The sequence below is a fragment of the Calliopsis andreniformis genome, chromosome 10, assembly GCF_051401765.1.
Source record: "Calliopsis andreniformis isolate RMS-2024a chromosome 10, iyCalAndr_principal, whole genome shotgun sequence".
Classification (NCBI taxonomy): Eukaryota; Metazoa; Arthropoda; class Insecta; order Hymenoptera; family Andrenidae; genus Calliopsis; species Calliopsis andreniformis.
The window spans coordinates 18544645-18570434 of record NC_135071.1 but is presented as its reverse complement, the minus strand read 5'-3'; the positions used below and the strand labels follow the sequence as shown (position 1 = coordinate 18570434).

General features: G+C 47.2%; 1 protein-coding gene across 5 annotated transcripts in view; it reads right to left on the bottom strand.

The window, feature by feature from the left end:
• The window catches only part of LOC143185004 (uncharacterized), a 241252-nt gene that overhangs the window by 23874 nt on the left and 191588 nt on the right, over positions 1 to 25790 (bottom strand). For 3 of the 5 annotated variants that reach the window (XM_076387679.1, XM_076387680.1, XM_076387678.1), the window contains one exon: positions 20207 to 21117. The exons of 1 other annotated variant lie outside the window; for it this stretch is intronic. In XM_076387679.1, the coding sequence (XP_076243794.1) occupies positions 20946 to 21117 (172 nt within the window). In that variant the 3' untranslated portion in view covers positions 20207 to 20945. Of the gene's footprint in view, positions 1 to 19348; positions 19437 to 20206; positions 21118 to 25790 lie in introns of those variants that run through there. One more of the 5 variants, XM_076387684.1, reaches the window with a different exon arrangement.

The window sequence follows — 25790 nt, the reverse complement described above, 5'->3', positions numbered from 1 at the left end:
AAACGACCGATGGGCCCCGGGGACCGAGGGGCAACGGGTGGGGAGGTGTCGGCGAAAGGGGCCGAGGGGTGAGGCAGAAGAAAACGAAATAAAACGGCGGGACGAGGCATTTCGAATTTCCAGCTCGAATTCAGGCGAAGGCGAGAGGGCAGTGGATCTGCTCAATCCGGGGATAAGCGAGTTGTTCGAACAGTGTTGAACAGGAGTGAATATTTATACGCGGCCTCTTCCTTCGCACCTTTTTTTGCCCCTCGTCGCCCTCGCGTCCTGCCTCCTCCACCCCGCGACTCCTCATGTTTCCACCTTTAGGGTCCCATGCGGTATCTTCTTGATTACCCGGTCCTAATTAATTCCTCAGGCTTTATCTTTATTTCGCTCTCGCCTGGACGGCCGCCGACGCGCCGAGGCCCAGCCTGAGTCCTCTGGGGAAAGTGTGAGAGGGATCCAGGAGAACTCGAGGGTATAGGTCTGAGCGATGACTCTGTGTGGAACGTACAGCGATTATTTAGCGCGTGCTTGTACTAGGTTTGCGATTTATAATATTTTCTATTCGGTGTGATAGATTATAGTAACATTTACAAGGTACGATAAATGTCTCAATACCTGAGCTCTTAAGATGTCAAATGTCCCAGTAAGTGAACAGCCTAAAAATTCATGTCCTGATACTTAAACTGTGACGTCCCAGTAGCTGATTATACTACTTATTTTATGACAGCATTTTTCCCTTTTAGTTTTCCTATAATTTAAGGTTGCGAATTGAATAAAATTAGCGTTAGCGTTCAGGTACTGCGGCATTTAAGTTATTACAGACCTGCGTACTGTTTCAAAAATCAAAGCACTGAATGAAAGAGTTCCGGGGAGCCAGGATCAGCCGAGGCTAATTCGTATAATTCGATTCAGTTCATAGGAATAATTCGTAATATTTAGATAATGACTGCTGAATGTTCCCATTGATGGCACTTCCTTCGGTCAAAAGAAAAATGACGAGGATAATAATATCGATGATACGATCTCCTTGATGAACGTGGCAACGAGATAGAGCCGTGTGTATGTACCGCCGGGATGCACGTATCACTTTTAAACGCCGGAAATGAGTTATTAGCGGTTGCGACGCGCACTCAATTGTCCTGATTTGGAAACCTCTAATCTGGTCCCCCCTTCCGGCGACGAATTCAAACGCTCGCGTTTCCGTGTCTATCGGTACTATTTCAACGAACCAGTTCCCATCGAAATCAATTCCTCGACTATACAGTTGATATTCACGAAACCATTTGTTTGACTGGTGTTCCTAGGAAACAAATGAAACGGCTCAGCTATGTCGTGCTGATAGCAGCAATTCAGAGTTGTACGAAAAATGTCTTAACAGGTTTAATTATCTTGCACGTGCACTTCGCGCGGACATTCCACTCTCTAGGAAGCCTATGTACGTACTGTTTAATTATATTCGTCGATGTGTTAACAGTGATTAAATTTAATACTCTAAATCTATGTGAAAACGAAGCTCGTATGCCCTGACTAATTTTAAAAAACGCTGTAGAAGCAGCTCATATCGAAGGGAATACTGTAATACAACTACTCCAGATAGCAAAAAAATTCCTGTCTATCACCCATTCGGCATCGTCTGAATATTCATCCACTGATAACCACCATACAAGTACCCACCTAAACTATTTACCCAAATTGGATTAACGATATCGGCCACAGCGATCGATACATAAACGAAACAGACCCGATCAGCCGTAGCCTCTCAGAATATCGACTGGTAAAACGAGTTTGGACTTTATCACCGTCGATGATCTCGGCTCCTCCGGCTGATCGGGCATGAACAATTAAACGCAATGGAAAAAGTGCGCTAATCTCGCGGTGGCTGTAACCATAATTAGCAATCGGGCAGGTACGAGGCGATCGAGTAGGTAAATTAACCGGTTAACCCTTCCGTGAAGTTTCAATTATCCAGTGGAACGACGACGGAGTTTAACGAGATTCTTAGATGGTGCTTGAAATTCAAAGGACGAAGGCACTTTACGGCGCCCTAACGAACCCACCTGCCCTGGCACCGTCCACCCTGTTAATTTTAATCGGGGAAGAGACGCTTTCACGTGAATTAGAAGGGGCCACGACGGCGGAGGGGGTGGCAGGGCTGCGCGGGTGCAGCGGCCCGCTCGTAAAAGACGTTCGTATCGAAAGTGTCGTCGCGTCGGCCGGACTCGCTTGGGAACCCCGAGCACGATCAAATGAATCAACAGAGACAATTAATAGCCCGGCGAGGACGCCCTGGAAAAGCGTCGGGTCGCCGCCACCCCCGTCGGCGAATGTGTGGACAACAAATCTATCTGTCTGTCCACTGAGCACACTACCGTGGGAGCCGATGCTCTGCGAATTCCTCGATAGCCTTTACAAAGACCCTGTCGACCTGGATCGCTTCTTCAGATGTTACTTTTTTGCACCGAATCTTTAGAGATCTATACTAAACCTATATTTCATTCCTTTCTTTTTAATTTGCTTTTTGAATTCCAATTTTTCCAGCCCTTTTCTAGCTCATTTATTTTTTTATTGGACTATGTTTTCATTGGGATTAAATTGATATTTCGAGCGTGTAAAATTATTTAGAACAGTCTGAAAATAGTTGTTGCGATGGCACGCGAAGGTATCTCTCATTTGACAGATTCACGAACCCGTAACAGCGCTATCAAGGGATAACTGTCGAGGAGGAAAAATCTCTGCTCGTTTAACGAGCCCAAGGGTTCAACCCTTCCGACGCTTTCACCCTTCGACAATATTTAATGCATGTTTTAAGCGTAATTAAATGGCAGAGGGTTTATCGTCTCCATCCACGTTCACCCTCCCACGCAAATTATCGCATTTAACCGCCACCGATCTCGTCTCTCGCCGACTGTCACCCCGACCACCCTCGCTCCACCGCCGTTTCTGAGTACCTTCGACCATAATGTACTTTTCATTAGCCCCGAACCCTTTCGCGGAGTGGATTCAATTTTCGAATATTCATCGCCCCGCAACCCTTCTGCGTTACAATGCTCACAGCCTCACCAGCCACCACTCAACAGGTTTTTAATTAGCGTCGACACTTTCTCGATGACGCTTTCAACCCCTCTCGCGCGACAAATGATTTACTCTCGTTTCAATTGCTAAATTCTTGTAGGCATTGTACTATTGGACAGTCCAAGAACTGAAGATCTGAATTACACAACGATTGAGGGAGCAACAAATATTTTCATGGAAAGGTGTTTCAATGCGCCACTACTTTTTACTCCTTGTTGGAAAATTTTTAAGCACACAGTACAAGATTGTCTTAATAACAAAAAGTAGATTTATAAGCAATTCCTGTGATCTATATTTTACAGAATATTTATGAATTCAGTGGACTTAGTCTCATAATTATGTCTTCCAGAAAACACACCTACACAAGGGGTGAGAATTCGAAAGGTTCGTCAGTGAAATTCGCCTTTCACTTCGTCGCTCTTATCTCTTCGCGATATCAGCGCGGCAGAGGCTCAGGGGCAGGGTGCATTCACGATACGGTGTTGGCCACTCACCCTCCGAGGCCTCTCGAAGCTCTAAAGCCAAGAATAACCCTTGCTTTGCATCTCACCTGTTGCTCGACACCGACCCTCGACACTCCTGTCGGTACTTTAGGGGTGGCTAATTAAAGAGTCAGACGGTGGCTGGTTTCGCGGTGTTTAATACACCATTCCTCCACCCTCAGTCGAGCCCCATTTCTCCTCCGGCGCCAGGACAGAATCCGGGAGCCTCTCCACCCCCGCTCTTTGTTCCTCTCGGTTACACAGCCCTGGAATTAATTAGCGGCTCCGGTTAAGCGGGCGGATACCGTCCTGGCGACTCATTTAAGGGCTGTTTATTTTAATTTCACCCCCTCTGGGGCAGCCCCTAAGAGACCCAGGCTCCGCTGACTTTTTATTACTTAATTAACTTCTTCTTCCTGTTACCACCGTCTTCTTCATCGCCTACAGACCATCGCCAGGACCGCTGACATCCCTTCCGCGAGCATCCCTCCCTCCTCGGCTCCTTCCCTCCCCTGGCCCCGTTATTTAAACGCGACTCAGAGATCCTCGGCAATTATTTCCTCGTTATTTTTCATCGTGCAAGCACTGAGAGTCTCGCTGCCTGATTATCGCTGCCGAAATGACCCTCTCGATGTTCTACCACCTTTCTCCCCAACCCCTCATCGCGGACGCGAACCCTGTGATTATAGTGCCAAAGTATACGCGCCCAGGGATCCCTCTCGGAGCAACGGGACCAGCGAGAGAGGGGGAGAGATCGTTTCTCGTGAAATTGCTGACGGTTCTCCGCATTTCTGCACGTGAAGCATCTCTCGAGCGAACTCGAGTCGCGATTCGAGTTCTGCGACGGAAGGGCTTGCGTGCTGAGGGAGAGGAGATAGTGGAAATTAGAAGGCTCCATGAGGAGTGACTTAATGATGAGACCTGGAGATCTGTCTAAATAACCTGAAGTCGCGATAAAATGTGATCTCATATAAATAAGCAATCACCAAATTTGCAGTATTCTCAATACGACCACTTTATTTAGACTCTCTCTGAGGACTAGGACGAAAAGATACGAGCTCGTCACAGAAAACACTTCACATGCATACGTATAACACCTACAAACCCGCTTGATTTCCTTAATTACCCTAAAGTGTCGCGATTACGAAGAAACAACCAAGTCCTCAAGTTTGATTCCTTCTGGAAAAGCATCTCTGTCGCCTCATTAATCAGTGGAATCGTAAATATTCAGAATTTCTCCCTCTCTCGCAATGAAGAAGGCAACAGTGACGAAGCAAGGCCATCAAGCACGCGCCTTTAACCTCCCAGCGTGGCAGGAAGTCCGTTTAATTAATTTCACCAAGAGAAAAGGATCCCTCGCGGGGGTGGCTTCTCGGTTAAGAACACAGCCAGTCGAGAAGAAAGAAATAACGAACGAAGGGACGACGAGGGTGTGGGAGGGAGGCTGGAGATTATTTCGTTATGTCTCGCGGCGAGTCGAGATGTCGGGCAATTAGCCGCGGTATAATTATCCCCCCTCAAGCTTATTAGCTCGTCCCGTTCGAGGTGGCAGCTGTTACCGCGAAAGACCTACGATAACAAAGTATAATGACAGGATACCTTCCGTCATTTATTTTAATATTCTTCTGGGAGCGAAAAGGGGAGAAAGCTCGGCCTGCCACGAATCTCAAGGCTGTTTGGATAGACCTTTTCCTTGGTCAACGTTGCAAATTGATTAATTAAACGACGAACGATGAGAGAGAAGAAATGGCGGGTGGGGTGGAGGAATTAATAATGATCCGGATGCAGTGAAACTGCGGAGAGGTGTGGGGCAGGGAGAGGGGACTTGGTCAAGATACACCACCATCCCCCTGCTATCTTTGTCTCGGTGAGTAGCGCTTTCAGAATTCTTCCTTCCTTGATAATTATCCTACCGTCCAAGCAGTCCTTAATCTTTGAGCTCGCCTTTCAAGGAAAGCTCCTACCGAATGAATGCCTGGCCTCGGCGAAATAATATTTTATACACAACAAAAGCGGGCCCCTGCTGCCCTCCTCCACCTACAACCTCGGCTCCCTGCCCCCTCTGCCCCGTCGCCCCGCCTCGACGCGATTGTTATCGCGGAGACGTTACCTAGCATCTATACAGAACTGGCTATTTTACTTTCTTCCTTCCTTTTTCATTCGCGTTCATCCACGGGGAGGCCACGATTCATTGATAACGCCGCCTCGCGAAATAATCGCGATTTTATGCCCCTGAAAGCATCGGGGGGGATTACGTAATTGCTGGGGATGATAATTGGGGCGGTTTGGCGAGGGCAAGAAAGAAGGTGAAAGGTAGAAGGCAAAAGGTAGAAGATAGATTTGTTTTATTTTATTTGAGTTTTTTGGTAACCTTTTTTTGGTCGAATATCGATGGCCAAGCATATAGGGAGTATTACGCTACAGGTACTGGCTCAAGGGACAGGCCACAGCCCCCTTCTCCTCCCTCTTTTTCCTCCCAAAACAGAAACGCCTCAATCCTCCCCAAAATCACCTCGACCACCAGCTGTCACACCCTCCCCTGCTCCTCCCCCCAAGAATCCAGCTCGGTGGTTCCACGACAGGATCAGATTTCGTGTAGTCACTTAACGATTATCTCCGATGGATCTCAGTCTCGTCCCGGATTAATCGTCATTAATCTTCATCACGGCGTTCCCGATCATTTTTCTTCCGGCGCGCGCTCTGGACGCGCTTCAACGCGGCATCTCATTTGACCGTATAAATCACGCAGCTTAAAACTAAGGCGAAGAGGAGCCACGAGGGTCGGCGGAGCCGTGGCTAATCGAGGCCCCGAAACTCTCGGCTCCCTTGGCTCAGCGATAGACCAGGGAGCGCGAGGAGGGGGTGGAGGAGAGGGTGGAGGAGGGCGACAGGCCGCGAGGGCCAGTCGCGCGAAATAATTCAAATCGCGCATACCGTACCCGGCTCGATCCTCGATCACGGTCAAGATTCCGTGGGGTCACGTGAGAATGCGCGGCAACGACGGGGCTCGGAGCAGCGGAGCCGTGGCGAGGCCGCGCGCGGTTGGTTTAAGCGCAATTAATCTTCGTTAAGTAAGCAAGCAAGCTCGCTCGCTCGCTCGCTCGCTAGCTCGGCAAGCCCTTCTGCTCGCGCGAGCGTCTCTCACACACGGAGGCCTGTCCACCAACACCGCGACGCCTGGCCTCGCACGGGGAACCGTGAAGAGTAGTCGCGAGCAGTCCCATATCTCGTTCCTCTCTTGTTCGGCTCGCGTGCGCGCTCCCCCTCCCCCATAACTCGTCCCCCCTGTCCTCCTGGCCGGTTAGTTATGCTCGTACCTCGTTGTACGCGCACACCCCGGGGCTCTGATTAAATCTGAGTAATTAAGGGAGTTAACCTCGACTTTAACTTGACTTAACGCAGTCACGCCCGCTTGCCCACCCCTCGCGCCGTTTACACGCCGCTTTCGCATTGTTCCGTGGAAACGGCGCGTCCTCGCGACGCGTGGAAACCGCGAGCTGAGCTCCTCCAGTGGGACGAGTCGGCTCCTCGGTTAATTGCTATGCGCGGCTAATTACAACCGCCGCGTTGCCGTGAGGGGAGACGGTGCGTGCAGCGTCGTCTTTCCTCATGCAAATTAAGCGCGTGGGATCCCCTCTCCCTCTCCCTCTCCCTGTCTCTCTCCCTGTCCCTCTCCTGCTAGCTTCTCGGGTTTGCTCGCTTTTTGCGCTGCTTTCGAGCTGCTTTCGCGCTGAGCAGGAAGAGGGCGGCGGGATTGGGCATGTCTACAAGCCTGGAGTGCGATTGGGTGTCGGGTAATTAAGGATCTCGGGGCTTTGGAGCTGCGATCGCGAGACCAGGAAGCGGACCCCACGTGAGTTCTATTCGCGGCTCGTCGTGGATCATTTAAGAAGACTATGTGTTCAGATGACTCTCGCGGCTAGACAACTTCCCTTCGGGTGTTTTCGTTGAGGTACATGGACTCTGTGGTGTTGCTTGATGGGAGGAGTGCACTGGACCACAGAACGTGGTTGTGTGATGGGTGCTAAGGGGAAAGAGAAAGGGTTACGGTTTGGGTGAATAAGATTGAGACTTTCTGATACATTTGTATATTTAAATATATGAAAATTCGTGAGTTTGGGTATTTGAATATTTAGAACTAATAGACTTGAACATTTCTGAGAAGTTGCATAAACGATAAACTGCATGCAGACTTCACTAACGATGCTCGAGAGAATTTAGACTGCTCCGTGTAATTGCACGCTCCTAAGATAAGCAATTAACCCAGCACATCCTCCTCATTTACCACAGAACTTATTAATGTTACGCTTTCCGACTGAAATGAGGTGGAAATTGCAGGTACTTCTTATTAACATTATTCATGATGTTTGTGGGCTAGTTCCATATCTTACAGCAAATGAAGAGGATATATGGATCCAATTGCTTATCCTGGGATCATGCGTTATTAATTCTTAGGGCAAATATAATTTTAGTTCTCATTATAGAGTCCATAATCGCCTCGCTAAATAGAGAAACATTACCCACTAATTCGGTAACATTGAAATGTAGAATTCCATTCCCGAAAATAAGGAAATGGCAGAAGTTAAAAGGAACTGCAAGATTTGACGAGTCTTGAACGTACCAGGATCACGTAATTTGCATAAACTCTGTTCTTCATGGGTACTAAAACTATAATCAGCCCCATCTGCTCTGTGCCAGCTAGCTGCGATGATATAAACATAGTGGTAAAGCCCAGAGGGATACAAAATCGCGAAAGAGGTGCTTCACTCACAGACAGCATCAGTTCTCCCTCTCTTTAATATGACTAAACGTGACAGAACTGCCGATTAATTACACGGAAGGACAGGTTGTTCTCTGGTGGATACTCGTATTCGTGGCAGGCCATTTGATTCACGAAGACCAGCTGATGGCCGGTTGGCTTCCACGAAAGTGAGTCTGGGTCACTTCCTCGATGCAAAGGCTGCGCTCGTCATTCAGTTTGAAAGCCAGAGACGAGCCTGTTTCAATAAAGATGTGCGCTATAAGCCTCGCTCAAATTTATCGACAGATTGAGCCTTTCTATATTTGGACCAGTTGAATGTAAGGAGACATGTGCTCGCTGCGAAGATGATACAGTCTGATGTACAGTCGAAAATTGCGCGAAGACTGAAGACAAGAAAGTAGTAGGAGAAGGAAACATGAATTGTTTTACAATTTCTTTCCGAAATATTTCAATTTTTAAATTCTCGGAACATTCAAATATTTGCACCTCCACAACATACTTTGCCACTAGCGAGACTTTCTCCTACTTATCACTTTCAATTATTCTCTCCTGCAAACACAACTCTCTGACCCGATCTCACCATCCTCGCGTCTAAGACAGGGTCTGCTAGGTAGCCTTACTGATGAGTCCGCTAGCAGGCCAGGACGAAACGCCTGACTCTTTGCCTTTCTCTCCCACGCACACCCTCATCAACCGCTACGTGTTTAAATATTCAAATTTTTAAATATTCAAATATCCTGGGCAAATACCACGGATACCAAAGTTAGTCTTTCTCAACTAATAAATTAACCCAATACATTGAAACCCCCAAAGACCAGCAAATTCCCTAGAGCAGCATCAGACAGTCTCGCCATGCGATACTGGCCAATCTCGACTACTCACCGCCTAATTAAATCGGCCCTCCAAGGCCCCTCCATCGCCTGAGACGTCTCCTCGCTTATCTGTACCCCTCGCGATGTCCTCTCCGCCCTTCCGCCCCTTTTAAGCGCGCACGCAACCCGAGGACGGCACGCATCTCCCAAACGTTGTTGTAGAAGCGTCGCGACGCCTGAGTTCCGCTTGCATTCGAGCGTAAGAGGAGAGGTGCCTTGCCTAATTAGCCCGCTCGGGTATTTCCGTCGCGTGACGTCACGTGAGCTCGTTTGCCTGGCCCGCGGCCAGCTTTTCCACCGAACTATAAACCATATTCGCACCCACGCGACACAATTAGCCCGCGGCCACCCAGCGAATTATAGTATCCACGATATCCGCCTCGGTCGTCGCTGGAATAAACAACGTGTCTCCTTGGTCGTGGAGGGATGGAGCACAGCGGGGGCAAGGAGAATAAAGAGGGGGTTGTCAAGAAATTACAAGAGTATTTTTAATTAAATTAATCAGATTTCTTTTAACATCCCGAATTTATGGTGAAGATAATTTTAAGAAGTCTGAAAAATCTGGTAGAAAGCACCCTGACACACGTATTGGTCATAGGATCGTGTTAATGCTGTTGGAATTTGTGATAATTACTAGAACTTGTGTCGGAATGCTAAACTACATACATATAAATTGACGCAGATATTTCTAAGCAGAAATTAAATTTGGTTCCATCGTGAGAAGAGAAATCTGCGATGCTAGGATTTCCTGTACTTTTTACTTAAGAGATAAGCTCCGTGTTTTAAGAGCGTTGTGGCGGAACGGTGTCGTAAAACCTTGGAGGGGGATGCCTGTAGGTCGTCAGGGGGAAACAACCCCTCGAACCGGCCCTCGACTCGTGGCAGCCAGTAGATCGCGATGCCACAAGAGACTCGAATTTTAAAGTAGGTAGACTAAAACCTGAACTGCCCTGTCTAGACTTCGTTTGCCTGAGATACCAATCTCATGAAAATTTTTATTGCACTCTATATACCTATATAAACAAGTGGGAGAACAGTGGCAAGATAGTTCTGCTCCTCATGAAATCCCCAATCACCGTGTGCCACCCCCAATCGCCGCGGCAGAATCTCCATACCATCTTAAACACAGGCACACGTACACATATACACAGCCGAGATCCGATCTTCCAGCCGACAGGCTCGCCCTGCTCGCAGGCCAGCATCTCGCTAAAGCCTGGCAAACGAAATCTGCGAGGCGAGGATCGCGGAAGCGTGAATTCGGCTGATCAAACGTTGCGACTATCGAAAAATGGCATTCGCGAAGGGAAGGGCGATAAGGAGGAACCGTCTCGCTGGGGGATGAACACGGGGTGCCTAGAAGAGACAGAGTAACGCGGAGAATAACGGGCTGCCGCTGGTAGGGGGTGTAGACTAGAGAGAGAAGGGGTCGAGAGGTGTGTGTGCAGGAGGGCACCCCGAAAGTCCTTTCGCTAAAAAGAAGGAGCTTAGGGGGTTGCTCGGGGGACGAAGCGAAGGCCGAGTGAGAGAAGGAGGCAGTCGGGGGAGGACTGTTGGGAGAGAAAAAGATGAAAGACCGTCCGGGGGGTGGAAGTAAGTATTGATTCAGATTCAGCTAGTTAGCTATGCTCGAAGCAAGCACATCCCCTCCCCGACTGCCTCCTCGGCCACCTTTTTCTCCGACGATCCCCCTCGCCACCTCTCCCGCCCTCTGTCTGTTCCATGCACGCGGGGGTGGACGGTTAGCGGGCGAGAAGACGTCGCGGGGGTGGGAAGCGCGGGAAGGGGGTGGAGCGAAGGGAATCGGGGAATGCAGAAGAGGAGGCGTACGTAGAACCGAGGGAGCGTGTAGAATCCGCGCGAAGGTATAAGGTGTAGGAGGTGACAAGCATCTCCTTCGATCTTTCTTCCCTTTGTGCCCCCCTCGCCTCCACCGCCACCCCCTCTGCCTCTTGTTACCCCCGCGCCGATGTCTGCCTCGCCGTCCTCCTACAGTTATCTATCCATCGTTGCAGCTTCCTTTTACATTCCCATGACGACAGCCCGGATGCACCCGGCAGCCATACGAGATGTATGTTAAAAAACGCGAGTCGATATTTCTGTTGCGCGGGGATGGACTGAGCCGAACGAGCCGCGAGACGCTGCCTGGTTGCTTCTGCTGGAACACGCGTGTGTTACTGTGGAGTCAGGCTGGCTAAAAGGCCATTGGGAATGATTTTTGAAAATATGAGGTTTGGAGTGAGGGAAGAATTGATGAGAATTGTTTAGAGATATATGTAGGGTATGATTTTTAGTGAGGCTTTGTGAGACTTAGAGTTAGTTCCTGAGATGAAGTTTAAAAATGACTTAAATTTGACTGTTTGAAAATTCGAATGGTGGAATCTGAAGATTTTTTTAATATTTAAATATTGAAGCATTTGAAAATCTGTGAAGTAAGATATTTCATAATTTGACTAATAATTCTCTTTTGATTGCTACTAGTCAAAATAAAATAGAATACAAAATTTGACTATTACTTGGTGAATAGAATTGCGAATGAATTAGGAGCTGCAGAGCGTCGCGACGCCTCCGCCTGGTAGCTCCTTATTCCTGGCTGCCAGTTCTACGGGCGTCCCCATCTCGCGGAGTTTTCTGCAACCAAGGCGTCGCGACGCCTTAGTAGCTAATAAGAGACGCTGCTCAATCCAGAAAGCGTCCACCCGGTTCGCAGATCTCATCGCGAATGAATCTTACTCGAAAGGAGCATTTATTTGTATAAAATAAAATTGAAAATATAGCCATATTTCGTGCGCTTTGCATTTACATGTAAATATCTCCGACTGTGACAAGGGAGCTATTAATTCCAAGAAAATTGAGACAGAGATATTCACCGCGTTAAGATTCAATGGTGTGGAATTAAACTGAAATTGATTACATACACAGATATCTGTACAGATGTACGTAGATATTGGCCAAGTATATTTATGCATCTGCGAAGTTACAGGAATTGAGAATTCTTTTATTCGGAATACATACATTACGTTCATGAAAATGTAATTTATGTACATGAGATACGTACGAAATCTGTTCCACTCGACTCACCAATAATAATATACTTTCAATACGAAAGCAAAATTTTTAAGCTATATTTCATCACTTCTAATAAAAAATGTTCAAAGTATTTTTTGAAGTGCCAGCATCGATCAGTTTATTAGAATTATTTAGTACGAGTATTTCATTAATTTTTCACCATTTCACAAGATTTCGTGTCTAAAGAAACCGAAAGAAGTTCAAAACCGACGAAGAAAATTGGAATCGCTCGAAGGCTGTCTCACTTCGAGCGACAAAACGCTTCGTTTCTATGCGCGATCGTGTTTATGTGTATCCCTTGGACCGATACGACCGCGCAAGATTTATCTTCGGTCAAGGAAAAGACGTTGATTTAAGATTGCGACCGCGTCGCGGGCTGTATTATAAAACGACGCATGCTTTCTGCCTTCGCTGGCCCCTTTTTCTCCTCCTCCCCCTTTTCAGCATTAATTCATCCTTGGTGATTTACAAACACAGCTGGATAATTACGATCGAGAGTACTGGTGATGCAATTCCGACGCAGGAACGCGTCGTTCGAAAGAATTCACTGCCATTTAAAAAACGTGGAACAGTACCCATATGCAAATTTCCTACCCTGCCAATTTTTCCTCCTACTCTTGGCACAAGAAGCCTCGCGTCATCAATTCTGTACAGTGTTTTCGTTCTTACTTTCCAAAACGATTTCTAGTGTTTCGACACTGTACCTATTAAATAAATTGAGATTAATAAAGTGTTTCTAGCATCTAATCTACTAGAAATATTTTTCTGAACTTACTTAACGAAGATTGCAAGTGTATCAGGGCGATTGAAGAAAGATAAAACAGTCGTCATCTAATTTTTCACTGTCTCACTGGTGCAGATTTTCCATCGGCCCCAATCGGCGACGCGTCGGCATCGAATCATCGTCCAGCGATTATTTCGTCCCGCTGCTAATGGAACACTATTCTCCTCCGCTTATTAACGATCGTCGTTGTCGCAACGAGAAAAATGTTCCTCGCCATAGAAACGTCGGGTCGGTCGACGGGATTGATATCGGTGCGAAATCATTATTGACGCACACTACATTGGCTGCAATTTGCGTAACGATAACAATCAGCTTTAAGTGGAACAATAGGCTGCCGTGACGGTAATTAGTGCCGTGTACTGTCTGGCGTGATGACAATTGCGCCAGCACCGATGGTAAATGGTAACATTAATAATACTTGCCGATAGGGCGCAACGCACACCAGCGCGGCGAATAATGGACCGTTATTATTCTCCTTCCGTTAAATATTTAAATTGAATGGGACGGCCGAGCGGGTTCGGCTCCGATCGTAAATTGATTTCCAAAACGATTTCTGCGTTGCGTAATCGTCGTTCCGTCCGACGAACCGTGACCGTCGGATTTTGCGATCTTTTCGATGTCGCCCCGCGTTTACATCAATGATTTTATATTCCGACCCGTAAATATTTATAGCCCACCGTTTCCATCGATAATGTGGAATACTGTCTAAGGATTTAGAGCGTGGCCTCGCGGCGATTAACGTCCCCGTTCCTCTCCAGGAATCATCCCTGAAATAAACCACTGCTAACCCCATAAAAAATGAACGCAGCAAAACGTTCCCTGCACCCCCGAAATCTGGAGGATCTCAAAAACAGGACGGCATTTGAAAGTGAAACGAAAGGGGGCCAGCAGCGTTACTCGACTCGGTCGAATCAGTATTCGTCATTTCAATAAGGGAAGAGGACAGAGAAGGATCGTATGTACATGCACGAGCAGCGCACTTGCACGCTGAACGATTCGAGGGAGCGATACGGTGGAAGAGACAGGCCATCCACGCTGACAGGATCATCTGTGAGATCGTTGCGAAACGTCGATGGAGACGAGCGAAGAGGGGATGGAGGGGGAGTGGAGCAGGGTGGAGAGGACGTCTAAAAAAATATCTTCGAAAATTTTTCTCGCGTTCCGCGCGATATAGTCGGGTAACATCTCGAGGGGCATTGAATATAGGGACAGAGACGAAACGCTCTCGAGGCGGCCCGACGACGCATGGTCGACCTTTATTGGAATATTTATGGCGGCTGCCTGTACGAGACGAATTTGTATCGATCTGTTCTGTTGCTGCGCCGTCGATGCCTAGGCTCCAGTTTCGATCTCCTCGCTGGCGGAAATCGCGATATTTATTCATAAGGCTCGGTTAGAGCGCGCATAATAAACCTCGCGTATTGCTCGGCCAACTGTCGCTGGATCGCTCCGTTCTGCGCTTCGACGTTAATTCGATGGATGGATACGTCTTGATATAGTTTTCTGTTGCTATGTTCTTTTGCTGGTTCGATGGGTTTACGTTTCTAAAGGAAGTAAGACGTGCCTCTTTACTGACTGTGAGATAGTGTGTTAGTTTCATCTCGGTATTAAATTCTGAAAACTCGAGGACAGTCGTCAACTGGTTACTAGAGTGGCAATTAGACACGACAAAAGACAGGGAGTAAAAGAGAGAAGAATATCTCCTAAAAAGAACTAACATTTCTCGTTCCACATCTCTAATATTTTCTTTCCAATATCCTTATCACAAACATCTCAATCTTGCAAAAATAAAACATACTCAAACGAGAGCTAAATACCATATTTTTTTTACTAAAAGATTAAAGGACCTCCATCCTCCAAAAAAATCTATGCGCGATGTTTCTCTTTATTTTGTGAACAGGGAGTAGAAGACCCAAAAGTAGATAGGGCGCAGATAAAAGTTAAAATTACAGCACCCCTCATTTCCTGGCGCCATGAATGAACCCAGTTTCACCCTGGAACGCAGACTCATCCTGGTCCCTGGTAGAACTGACAAACCAGTGGCCCACGGTCCCTGTAATTTTTTAATTACGACGCCACGTCTCTCGGCCGAGTCCAGTGACTTGCAGCCGGTGTCTAGAATCCTCTCCCTAATTTTTAATAACACCTAGCACCGAAGGGCCTGTAACGAGTTTGTAGGCGGGCCGCGGAGCGTTTCGGGCCAGGGCGGAAAAAACAAAGGATCCTGGCGGAAGAGGGAAGGGGAGGCATTCCGGAAGACATATTGGTGGCGCTGAATTAGGGGCCGCTTCGTGTGAATACACTGTTGCGTGGTTAATCGTGGAAGCTTGGACAGTAGAATCGAGGAAGGTGTAGAACATTTTCTATAGTCCTTAATTTTTTTGTAGTTTGGTTAGATGTGAGAAGAAATCGATGTAGAAAGAGAAGCTGCCTTAAGTTTTCATATATGAGACTTGTAATTGTGAGAACGTCTCTATACTTGTACATAAATATTCCCTACAGGAATAATTGCATCGCGCACCAATAGGTGTCAGTTTTCGCGAAGTACCGCGAATCAGGAACATCGCGAGAACACAGTTCAGTTATCTTCTGATTCCTCTTTATGTAAGGACGTGTGCGTGTGTTTCACGTATGTGAAAGTTATGTTACGATAACTAAAGGCAGATTATTATCTCGCGTAAGGATAGTACGTTACTTCTTTTCTTGTTCTCGAATTCTTACCTGAACACCTTATCGTATATTCATCTTACACAATAACGTGAAATATTGAAGGTAACAGAAATTATAGGTATTGTAATTTAATTCGAAATTTCCTTGTACTTTCCCTTGACCCCTGAAATATGAAATCCCAGTATCTCGTGCAATGCCTCCCAGCCTCCGCGTCCTCATTCGTGTCCAAAAGATTCTTTCTCAGTCCTGAAGTGTTAAGAGGCCCCAGAGAACACAGTCCTTACGAAGTAACAAGCATGCAAGGAGGTCAGAGAGAGACACCCACACTCGTCGTGCAGTGTCCCCGAAGAGAAGAAAGGGAAGAACTCGCAGGCAAACCTTCCGCCAATCCCTTCGTCTTATTCACGATACTTTAATATCGGATATGGCAATAAATTACGTATCGACGTAAAAGCGGCTTCTCTGCCCTCCTCCCCTGGCAGCACGGCACGAAAACCTCTTCCTTCTGCGTCCTCTGTCGCAGTCCACCGCGTTCCACCCCTCCAAGCCCCTCTGTCGTACGCCCTCGCCCCGTTTCGCTCCCTCTGTGGATGTACACGTGAACGGGCGGGGTAATATAATCACACTTAATGACACTCGATACGAACTTGTAACATCGGCATTGCACGAGATACCGGAACGATAAGGGACGTGTTTCGGGACACAGAGCGCTCGTAAGTCCCGCCGTTACATCGGGGCACCGCGACGGGCCCCTGCGCGCGGGCCCGTATTTATGCACTGCGCAGTGGCTAATCTGGCCGGGCTTAAACCATCGTTTAATTTCAACCTCGAGAACCCCGCAGCAATATTTAACGTCCGACTGGGCTATCGACAATGTGCTCGTTTGCATTATGCTGGGGGACAACGGGAAGACACTTTCGAGAAGAGTGCTGGAGGAGAATTGAGAGGGTAGAATTCACCCTTACATGCTGCGTGTTAGTTGTAGCATTGTATTTTAAATTTAACGTTGGATTCACATTTGTCTGAACGTTAATAGTTGAAGATGCTGTAATTAATTTTAGTAATTTTCTGATTCGCAGGTAAATCCCATTGGACTGCAAAACGTTGACACCAAGAGACTGCGAATGAATGCAACTAATTTCGGTAAGCGCAAACAGCAAATTCAATATGCAATAGGATATTTTTCCCAGTTAGTTCGAGGGTTACAACCCTCATTTATAAAAGATAAATGATTACTTATACAGTTTAAAATTCTCTTATGCAACACAGACTATTCAACACTGCTACTTAGTTCGATGAATAGTCAAGTAGCATGAGTAATCAAAACTTCATTTTTTGATCTCAACACCCTCTGTAGAGTTAATGCTTCTGTCAGACAAAAACTTCTATATTTCACTGCAGTCTATTTACACGAAATGGCTATGTGCAGCAAGCACGGAATTCTACGCAAAGAACAAACACACGGGGCTCTCTATATTAGCATTTAGTAACTACCTTATCGAAACGATCAGCCTGTACTACACCGTATCTCGGTTGTATCTACGTTACGTCCTTCGCGCCTTCGTGACACGCGAGCGATTATCGGTGCCCCGCTACGTTCATCACGAGCATCCTGGCTCAGGGAATCAGTGTCTACATGCATCCCTCACACCTTTGCCTTCTCGCCGCCATTCGTCTTTTCGCTGAAATCAAATCTCTCCATTATTAGCTGGAACGACTTCCTGTCGATAAATCTCTTTATTTCGAGGCGTATATTTTTCTTCTTCCTCGGCGCTGCGGAAACCTCCGCCCCTTAATTAGACAGTAACTGGTGTACAAGTACCTGCGAAGATAACATATCCCAGGTGATAATAGTCCGTGTCACCCTGCTTGGGATTCCTTACATTCATTCTGAGCTTGGAGGCAGTGAGATAGTCAGGGGAAGGACATTCATTTTCCCTTCGACGTTATTACTATACACTCTACTACACTGAAAAGCCATATGGAATAGCGTAGAATAGTATATAAAATAAAATTCAAGATACAGAAGATCATAATGACCCAGCAGCTCATAAATGAACCCCAGAAACGTGTCTCAGTGAAACTGGTCAGCGAACTCCGAACCTACCCAGCATGTAAACCCTCGAATAAAAAGAACTCTCCGAAAGCCTCGCGTCGCTCTCAAGAGAAGACAATTTTATTCTATCCCCAGCTCCGGCGAGGCACAATGTCGTCCATGGACGACCATAAACCTGGTGGAACGTACGCTCCTCGTAGCAGGACATCAAGTTCCTAAACGATCCGCGGTGACGTGTCGGGGACCAGTGACGTAATCGTCCTTTCGTTTTATCGCGAGGCGCGGGTGCAGGCTTGAGGAAGGTCAGGGCCATTCTCTCGACCCCGAAACGATTCCGTCGCGTATGGTGCCGTGACCACGCATGGCCGAGGCTGACGACTATATGTCGGCGGCGGGCACACGCGCGTCGATGCGCGCGCGCAAACGCACACCGACGCCCCCGATTCTAACCATACACGCGGGTAATCGCATCGCGTGTGTCCCAAACGTGTACACACGCGGTGTACGTGCACCTAAGTACATAAGTATAGCTATAGAACCGGCAACTTCGTGAATGGAGAGAGCGACGGACGATCAATGCCCCCTTACGTTTATCTGTGGCTTTTATGTGCGTTCCGCTCGCCTGTCCCGCGCTTATCCACACGTTTCTGGACACGGAAGTGTCCATTCACGCTGCGCCCGAATCCACGCGCGAATTCGACGTACCAGAGTGGGATCGACGTTATAGAGATTAATGATGGTGCCTGAGAGTAGAGACGTCGGGAGAGAGGTGGTCCCTTCTCGGTTGATGAGACTGAGGATGGGGAAGTGGTGGGGTGGTGTCGAGAGGGTAACTGGGGATGGTTCTCTGGGATTTCAAGGTTTTTCTTACAATTGTGTCCTGAGGATGTTGAAGTTGATGAGGTGGATTAGGTGGAATCTGTCTTTACTATTGAAGTGATTTCACACTATATTGTTTCACTAGATTTCATACAAGATGTCTACAGTTGTTATTAAGAACTTGTATATGAATTAAACTGAAGATCGAAAGCTCTGAGAATGTGAAAATTCAGTTCTTTGTAGATATAATGTTATCTACTATATTTAGATAATAGAAGTATCCAGCAATATTAACCACCCTCAGATCCTGGTAACTCATTCCCCCAAGGATATTCCCTCCCCTATTAAGTCTTGCTATCATCTCTCCCAACTTCTTACATATTAACAATCAAAGTGTGAACGAACACTTGCCACTCGTTTCAGTCTAAGTATCGCGGAACTCACCCTCTTTCCCAGATCACCCCACATCCACTCCGCCAACACCTCCCCTAATAATTAATAATCGAATGTAGAAAGTAGCGCTCGGTTTCTAAGAACTAGTACCTCGCAATTCGTTCCCTCGTTTTTCTATTGCAGTACTTGTACGCGATTGGTCGCGGCGGTTCCACCAGTTAAAATATTCACGGGGTAAAGCAAATCGAAGTGTAATAAGAAAGGAATGAACTCACAGTGCTCGATGAAACAATTCATCCCCTCGATGGGTTTGCGACCCCTTCTCGAAGGTGAACGTCTTCCCTTCGCGTTTCCTCTTCGCATCTCGGTGGCCGAGTCTACGCGCCAGGACCGCACAAATGCAAATAGAGATTGTTCCTCGGTCACCCTCAATGCCTGCACTTCGAGGTGTTATTCTTGTCCATGAATTATCCTGCAAACCACTCCTCGAATTTGCATACTGACCGTGAAACTGGAAATCGCTTCGACTGCGTGGCGACTCGCGCTCTCGAAGCGTGCCATTAAGTCCAGAACAGATAAACGAGCGAATGGATTTGGGGTGAAACGACTCGAAGCGAGCAGAGATTAGCTGCGGCGTTTGCGCGTTGGTCGTCGTACAACAATTGAGATACTATTATCGTGCCTTTTTTTAAGGTACGCGATGAAGGATACGAAAGAAAATCGAAGGAAGTGTTGAGGATTTTAATATTTGATTGGGAGTGAGGTCTCTAGCGTTCGTGTCTAATGATGGTGTTTTATTATTTGAAAGAGAACTGGATTACTATTGTGCGATGAGGTGTAATTGAGGTGGTAAGACGAGAGGGTGAGTTCCTGTGCAAATGTGAAACGGAAGTGGGGAATAAGTTCTCGTTGCGGGAGGTTTTATTCTTGAGGGAACTCTATTTGGAAAATACGTGTCTAGTTAATAGGGAAAGTAGAAAGAGTGGAAATTTGAATAATTGAGAACTTGAATTATTTCAATTCTGAAGGATTTGAAATTTTCACTATTTTATACTTGAAAAATACTGGATTTAAATGTTCGAAGATTTGGAAGTTTATTAAAATACTTGAAAATTTGACTATTGAAATATTCTGTGTTAATAGACACATGAACATCAACGACTTATATTTTCACGAGCCAGAATAATTCGCTAAACAATTGTCAGGATAATTAATTTGTTCACGGTTATGGTTGTTGCACGGTACGTTTTACGTGTAATATTTCCTCTTTATACGACCGGCCGTGGCAAACACTGCACGGCTGAACATGCAGCCGTGCACTATTATAGTTTATGTCTTCTATCCGTAAACAGGATTACCGCGCGCCTGTAACTATACATACGCTCTTATAAACTATTATTATCTTAGGTTCGGGGCACGTTGCGGCACTAAATCGCTGCACACCTGATCGGACTTTTACCTTTCCTTTGCCCTTAAACACCGCGGAACACCGAGCTAGCCGTGCCAGTGACGTGTCTATTACTCTCACCGTTCAAACGTATCCCTCGTAAAATTGTTTGCCAAACAGCGAGCGATGCTCGTCCACGGTGAAAGTTTACTTTTCATCTGGCGCGTATTCCTTCGCTCGTTTAGCTAAAACGATGAATCATTACTAACAATCAGCGAAGTGATTTCGTTGGTTTTTCAACGATTACTGTGACTTTATTGCTGTACTACGAAGATTCTCTCCTGCTACCGCTGCCACTAGGAATTATCCTAGTATCTTCCTGCTTCTAAACTTTTTAAAACAGGAGCAAGGCACGGGCACAGTAAAACCTGTCCATTTATTGACTCAACTCTGCTAATAAAGAATCTTCCCGCCGACAGTATAGAACAGGTACAAAAACACTTGCAGCCCAGAGCAGTTCCCTTAACAGTTCCCTGGCCTAGTGTCCCTAGTCCCGCAATTAAGAATCCACCTGAACGGGCGAAAAAACGATGTCTAACCGACGGTGCATGAATCCTGGCGACGTCCTTGATGCCTCCTGAGGGCTCTTCGATTAGCCAAGGAGCCACGGATCGTTGTTAGCACGTGTTCCTCTGCCCTCGGCTGGTCATGGGTCTGTCCTGGCCAGCCGGTATGGGACTGATCTACGTTAATTGCGGGTGCAACACTGTAAACAAAGGTAATAAATAACTGGAAGGTGGATGCCTGGGCGTAGCAGGTACCTAGGCAAGGCACGGTCTGGCAGTTACAAGAGAATTAGGATTACACGCCTGCGAATAATAATGCTGTATAAAGTGTTTCCCTGCGTGTGACACGGGGGGCACACCGTCCGTAGACCATTCGTGGACGGACAATGGTCAGCCAGTGGCGGGTGGTGCATTGTCCTGCCAGTTTCACCGTGAGTTTTAGGGTGTTCACGGCCGTCTACGAAAAAGCAGGTGCTGCGCGTTCATTGAACATCCCATTGGGGGTCGTCGGACAACGAGGGCCCTCCGCTCGCCGACGCTTTGTCACCGCTCCTTTCTGCTTTCCTAGTCCTGCACAGTTATGGAGCTGACCGGTGACTGGTGTCACTCGACGATACGCCTCATGGTTAGCAGGTTGCTGGAACCTGTCCACGCGTCCTTGATCCTGGAATCCACTCGCGGCGCGATTCGAACCGATCGCTATTGATATCGTATCGATGGACTGAGGTTTTAGAGCGGGGGAATCGGATTTTGGGGAGTGGTTTGGAGTAACCTACTGTGACTTGGGTCTTGAATGACAAGATGACTGACTGAGAAGTGAGGATCTCTCATGGAAGCAATCATTGTTCTCATTTCATCGTATGTAATATGAAAGTAGAATATTACTATGCAGAAATAGTTGTTGCACGGTACGTTTGTTCCTGTTTGTAATTCATATTAAATGACTCATAATTTAAGAGCGTTCATTTCCACTTCTTGATTTTCAAACGAACTTCGCCAACAGTAACCACGTCCAGAGACCGAGGTTTATGCTGATCGCATGGCGAAAATGATCTCGTCAGAGGCAGTAACTAGACAATCCTCTCGAGTCGTCGGGGAAAGCAGCGTTCGTTTTTTCTTGTTCCCACCAAGCAGGATGGTAATCGCAGACCGAGCACACTCGATTCCCATAGTTTCGTGGTTAGATAGTTTTTCGGCCGATGCGGTTAGTCATTAAGGCTTGGCGCAAACGCGCCAGGCGAGGACGTGGATCCTTCTTCGGCGTCGCTCGGTCGGTCCACGGGGGGAGGAGAGGCAAAAGGGACACCGTCGGTCCTCGGAGCACTCTCTAATTGCGGCTAATTTCGTTAATTACCGTAGAAGCACTGCGCACCAGGGCCCACTAATTTTGGGGTCCAACATTGTGTCTAGACTTTAAACAACATTCGCGGATCCCTACCATTCCCCCTGCTTGCCCCTTCCTCGCCTTCAATTAGCCTCTCGAACTGCTCATCGACGCGATCGCGGCTTTCTCACGAGAGAGCGATTCATCGACCCGTGTCGATTTCGATTTTCGGGGAAACCTGACCAGTTTGGAGGACGTTGCGTTCCGAGAAACTTCAGGGTACCTTGGTACGGAGCTCGATGCAGTGGAACTGTGTTTTTCAATGGAGTAAGAACGTTATTAGAGGCGATGGCTGAGGGAGAAAGTGTGAAAACCGAGCTTCCTGGAAACTGGCTCTTTCTTCTAATCCTTCGGAACTTTGCGCTCTGCGGGACATTAGTTTCTTTATCTCGTGAGAGCGGGAAACTGAGAGGGACAGATTAGAGGGGATTGTGTTCTTGCGAATTTTGGGTTGAAAGGGGAGTGAGAGGTGAGAATGGAGTTGTGATTGTGGTATGTTGCTGGTTCATTTTTTAGGTATGTACCTATTGAATATTTTTATTAGATTTCTGGTTCCATTCACATCTTATTTTTTCAGTTTTTTAAATAGATATTATGAGAGATTCTATGTTTTATAAGATTAGGTATGGCAGATATATGAAACTGATTTTTTAAAGACATACGCTTGAGAATTAGTTAACTAGAATATTCATTTGTACAGAGTCCTATCCGAATGCAAAATTAAAACACATGTAAGAATAACATATCTACAATTTCCAACAAAATCTACTATTAACCTGTTACAAAAAAAAATTGTATTGCACAATCACTATTGAACACTATTAATTACTAAACTCTTCCTAACAAAACACTAGAAAAGTGAAAATAGCTTCTGAAAAATACCCAAGTCCACGGTATCGCTTAAATCGAGGGCGGTTTTCTGAAAAAACACGCTCGCTAGATAAACAATCTCGCGAAACACTTATTGTTAGTCCACCCTGACGTAAGGGAACCCTGAAACAACTGGTGGTTACCTGTCCCGTGGCGGTTTCCAAAGTACCAGCAACGACAGTAACGCTAACAGGTAGACGGAAGGGAGGTTTCCCTGGAAAGAATGAAAGGCTTAGGGGTGGGGAGGAGAGACGATGGGTGTCCGTAAGGACGTAAAAATACTCGCTCTTCCTAGACAAAGGCACGATGAGATTCTCGGACGTTTGCGGCGCTCAGCCACGAGGACGCAAGAACAATATTTTACTTTGAATACCGATGGCCAGCACCTGCTGGTGCCGAACAATTCCACCAGCAGGCTACCTGACGCACAACGAGAAACTCTACCGAATTTCCCTCTCCTCTCGCTTCCTGTCGCTTTTCTTCCATGTCGTCAAAAACGATCGGGATCATCTTCATAACCGTGGACGTCTCTTCCCAGAAACGGACAATAAAGCGATTCAAGCTGCGCCACTCTCAGAAGTTGATTCGCTCTTCGAGTATCTTGGCGTTTCAAAGAAAATGCACACTCGAGAAGCTTGGAACTTGTGGTGCTTAACTTTGCTACATGGACTTCTGGAATACTTTAAGAATTCTCTCCAGTGATCTGCATTTGCAATTTTAAATGACAAATAGCGTCGTTTTTCTGGAAAAGTGACGTAGGATGTAAAAAGTCGTCAGTTTCTAGGTGCCTGGGAAGATGAAGCAAATGTCACTTTTTATTTCTATGTTAAAGGGTGCTAGGTGAATCTTAAGAAAAAAGAAAAATTAATCTTCTTCAGACCTTAACTTAGCCCACTCTCATAATTACTAGCCCAGATAGTGCCTCCTCGAGAAACCTCACAGGCAAAATCCTCACCCTTCTATTTTCTCACGTCCGACTGAAACATCCCCAAAACAAGTACCTGGACAGCCCCTACGATCATCCTCGCAATGACGATGCAACGCACTAAGAAGTCAGTTAAAGATCTAGCCCCTGAGAGAATCCTCTTTGTTTACTCCGTGCAGCATCTCGAACGGTCCCAGGCTACCGAATCGCGACCAGTTTGACGAGATTTATGATTTCCCACAACAGGGATCGCAGCGAGGCGATCCGTTGGCGCGGCGACGCGGAGGAATCGGTAAGAAGGTCGGGCAGCTCGTGTTCGTCGAATAAGAAGGGTGAAATGAACGGCGCCCGGCAGTCTGGTCAGTCCGGTTTCCTTCCGGTTCAAAAGTTGCGCGGCCGAGTGGCCGGCGCGTGCTCTCCGTCTCTCCACAGGCTTTCCCTGCGTCCTTCTCCAGCACCCCTTGGCCAGGATCCTCCCCGAGCAGGCCTAGGAACCGTTCACCTGGTAACAGAAAGCGGTGCGTGCGTCTCACGAGCCGAGAGAATGTCCTACGAGAGGGTTGCTTTCCACCCCTGTTGTCGCGCACTCGGCGCGCACGCAAACGACCCTCTCCTTCGAATGCACGCGCGTGAGACTACGCAATTTTCCGACCTCCCGAGCCCCTGTTCACCAGGACGAGCGAGGGTGAGGTCAGGTTTTGCGAATCCCCTTTCGTTGGCTAACCTGTGCATGCACTGTGGAAACGGGGTCGTTCCTGGAATGAGTTTTGCCTTGGAGAATTACGAGGGAATCAGCGAGCTCTGGCGGGCTACAACGAAGATTCTTTTCGGGATTCTTTCGGTGGAATGTTAATCGCGGCTAGTTTCGATGGGGAGCTTGTGAGGGCTCGGAGGTGTCGCTGGTGTGAGAGGTGGGGCTTTGAGTTCGAGGCGTTAGATAGGTATAAAAGTGATCGAATTTCAGCCTTGTTAAATATCCTTCAATTAAGGAAACTAATACTGATGAGTATTTGAGACTTTGATCTTCAAAGACCTAAGAATAATGGTCACTGAACAACTTCTTGAAGAAAATTCTTCACTTTCGTACCCTCCTCTCTTTACTGCCCAGAGAAATTTCCATAGCTTCTCCTATCGCGTCCATGCATCACCACAAGCAAGCTGGAGCACCCGAGCAACGATTCTCCCTGTGAAGGAAGATCGAGATTCCTTGAAATCGCTCGAATAGTTGCGTGAAACGATAGTAACTCGATTTTATGGCGGCTAGGTCTAGCAGAGGCCGAATCGTTTCGGGTTCTCAGCAGCTCTGCTTTTTTCGCGGAGGCTGTTTCCCACCATCGGTCGAGCGAGATCGCTGGCTACCGTGTCGCAGTTTAACTCTTTGTAACATTTCCCATAGTTCAGGACACAGTCAGCCAGGCTGCTCAGCGCCTCAGCGATGACGAGGAATGCGTAGAGCTGGCCTGGCATACCGTAGAATCGCGGAGCGTTTTGACGACCCCATAAAACCGTACGGAACGACCAGCCACCTCTCGACGCCGCACGCTCCGCAGTATACACCTCTGTTACTGTCCCACCTCTCCCCTCGCGTCGAGCCTCTGCCCCCGAGCTGGCTGCCGAAATTAGACCCCGAGTCCTGGTGAGTCCCAGACGAAGGACTCGTTGCCCTTCGCCGAGCTGCCACGCCAAGGGAAAAC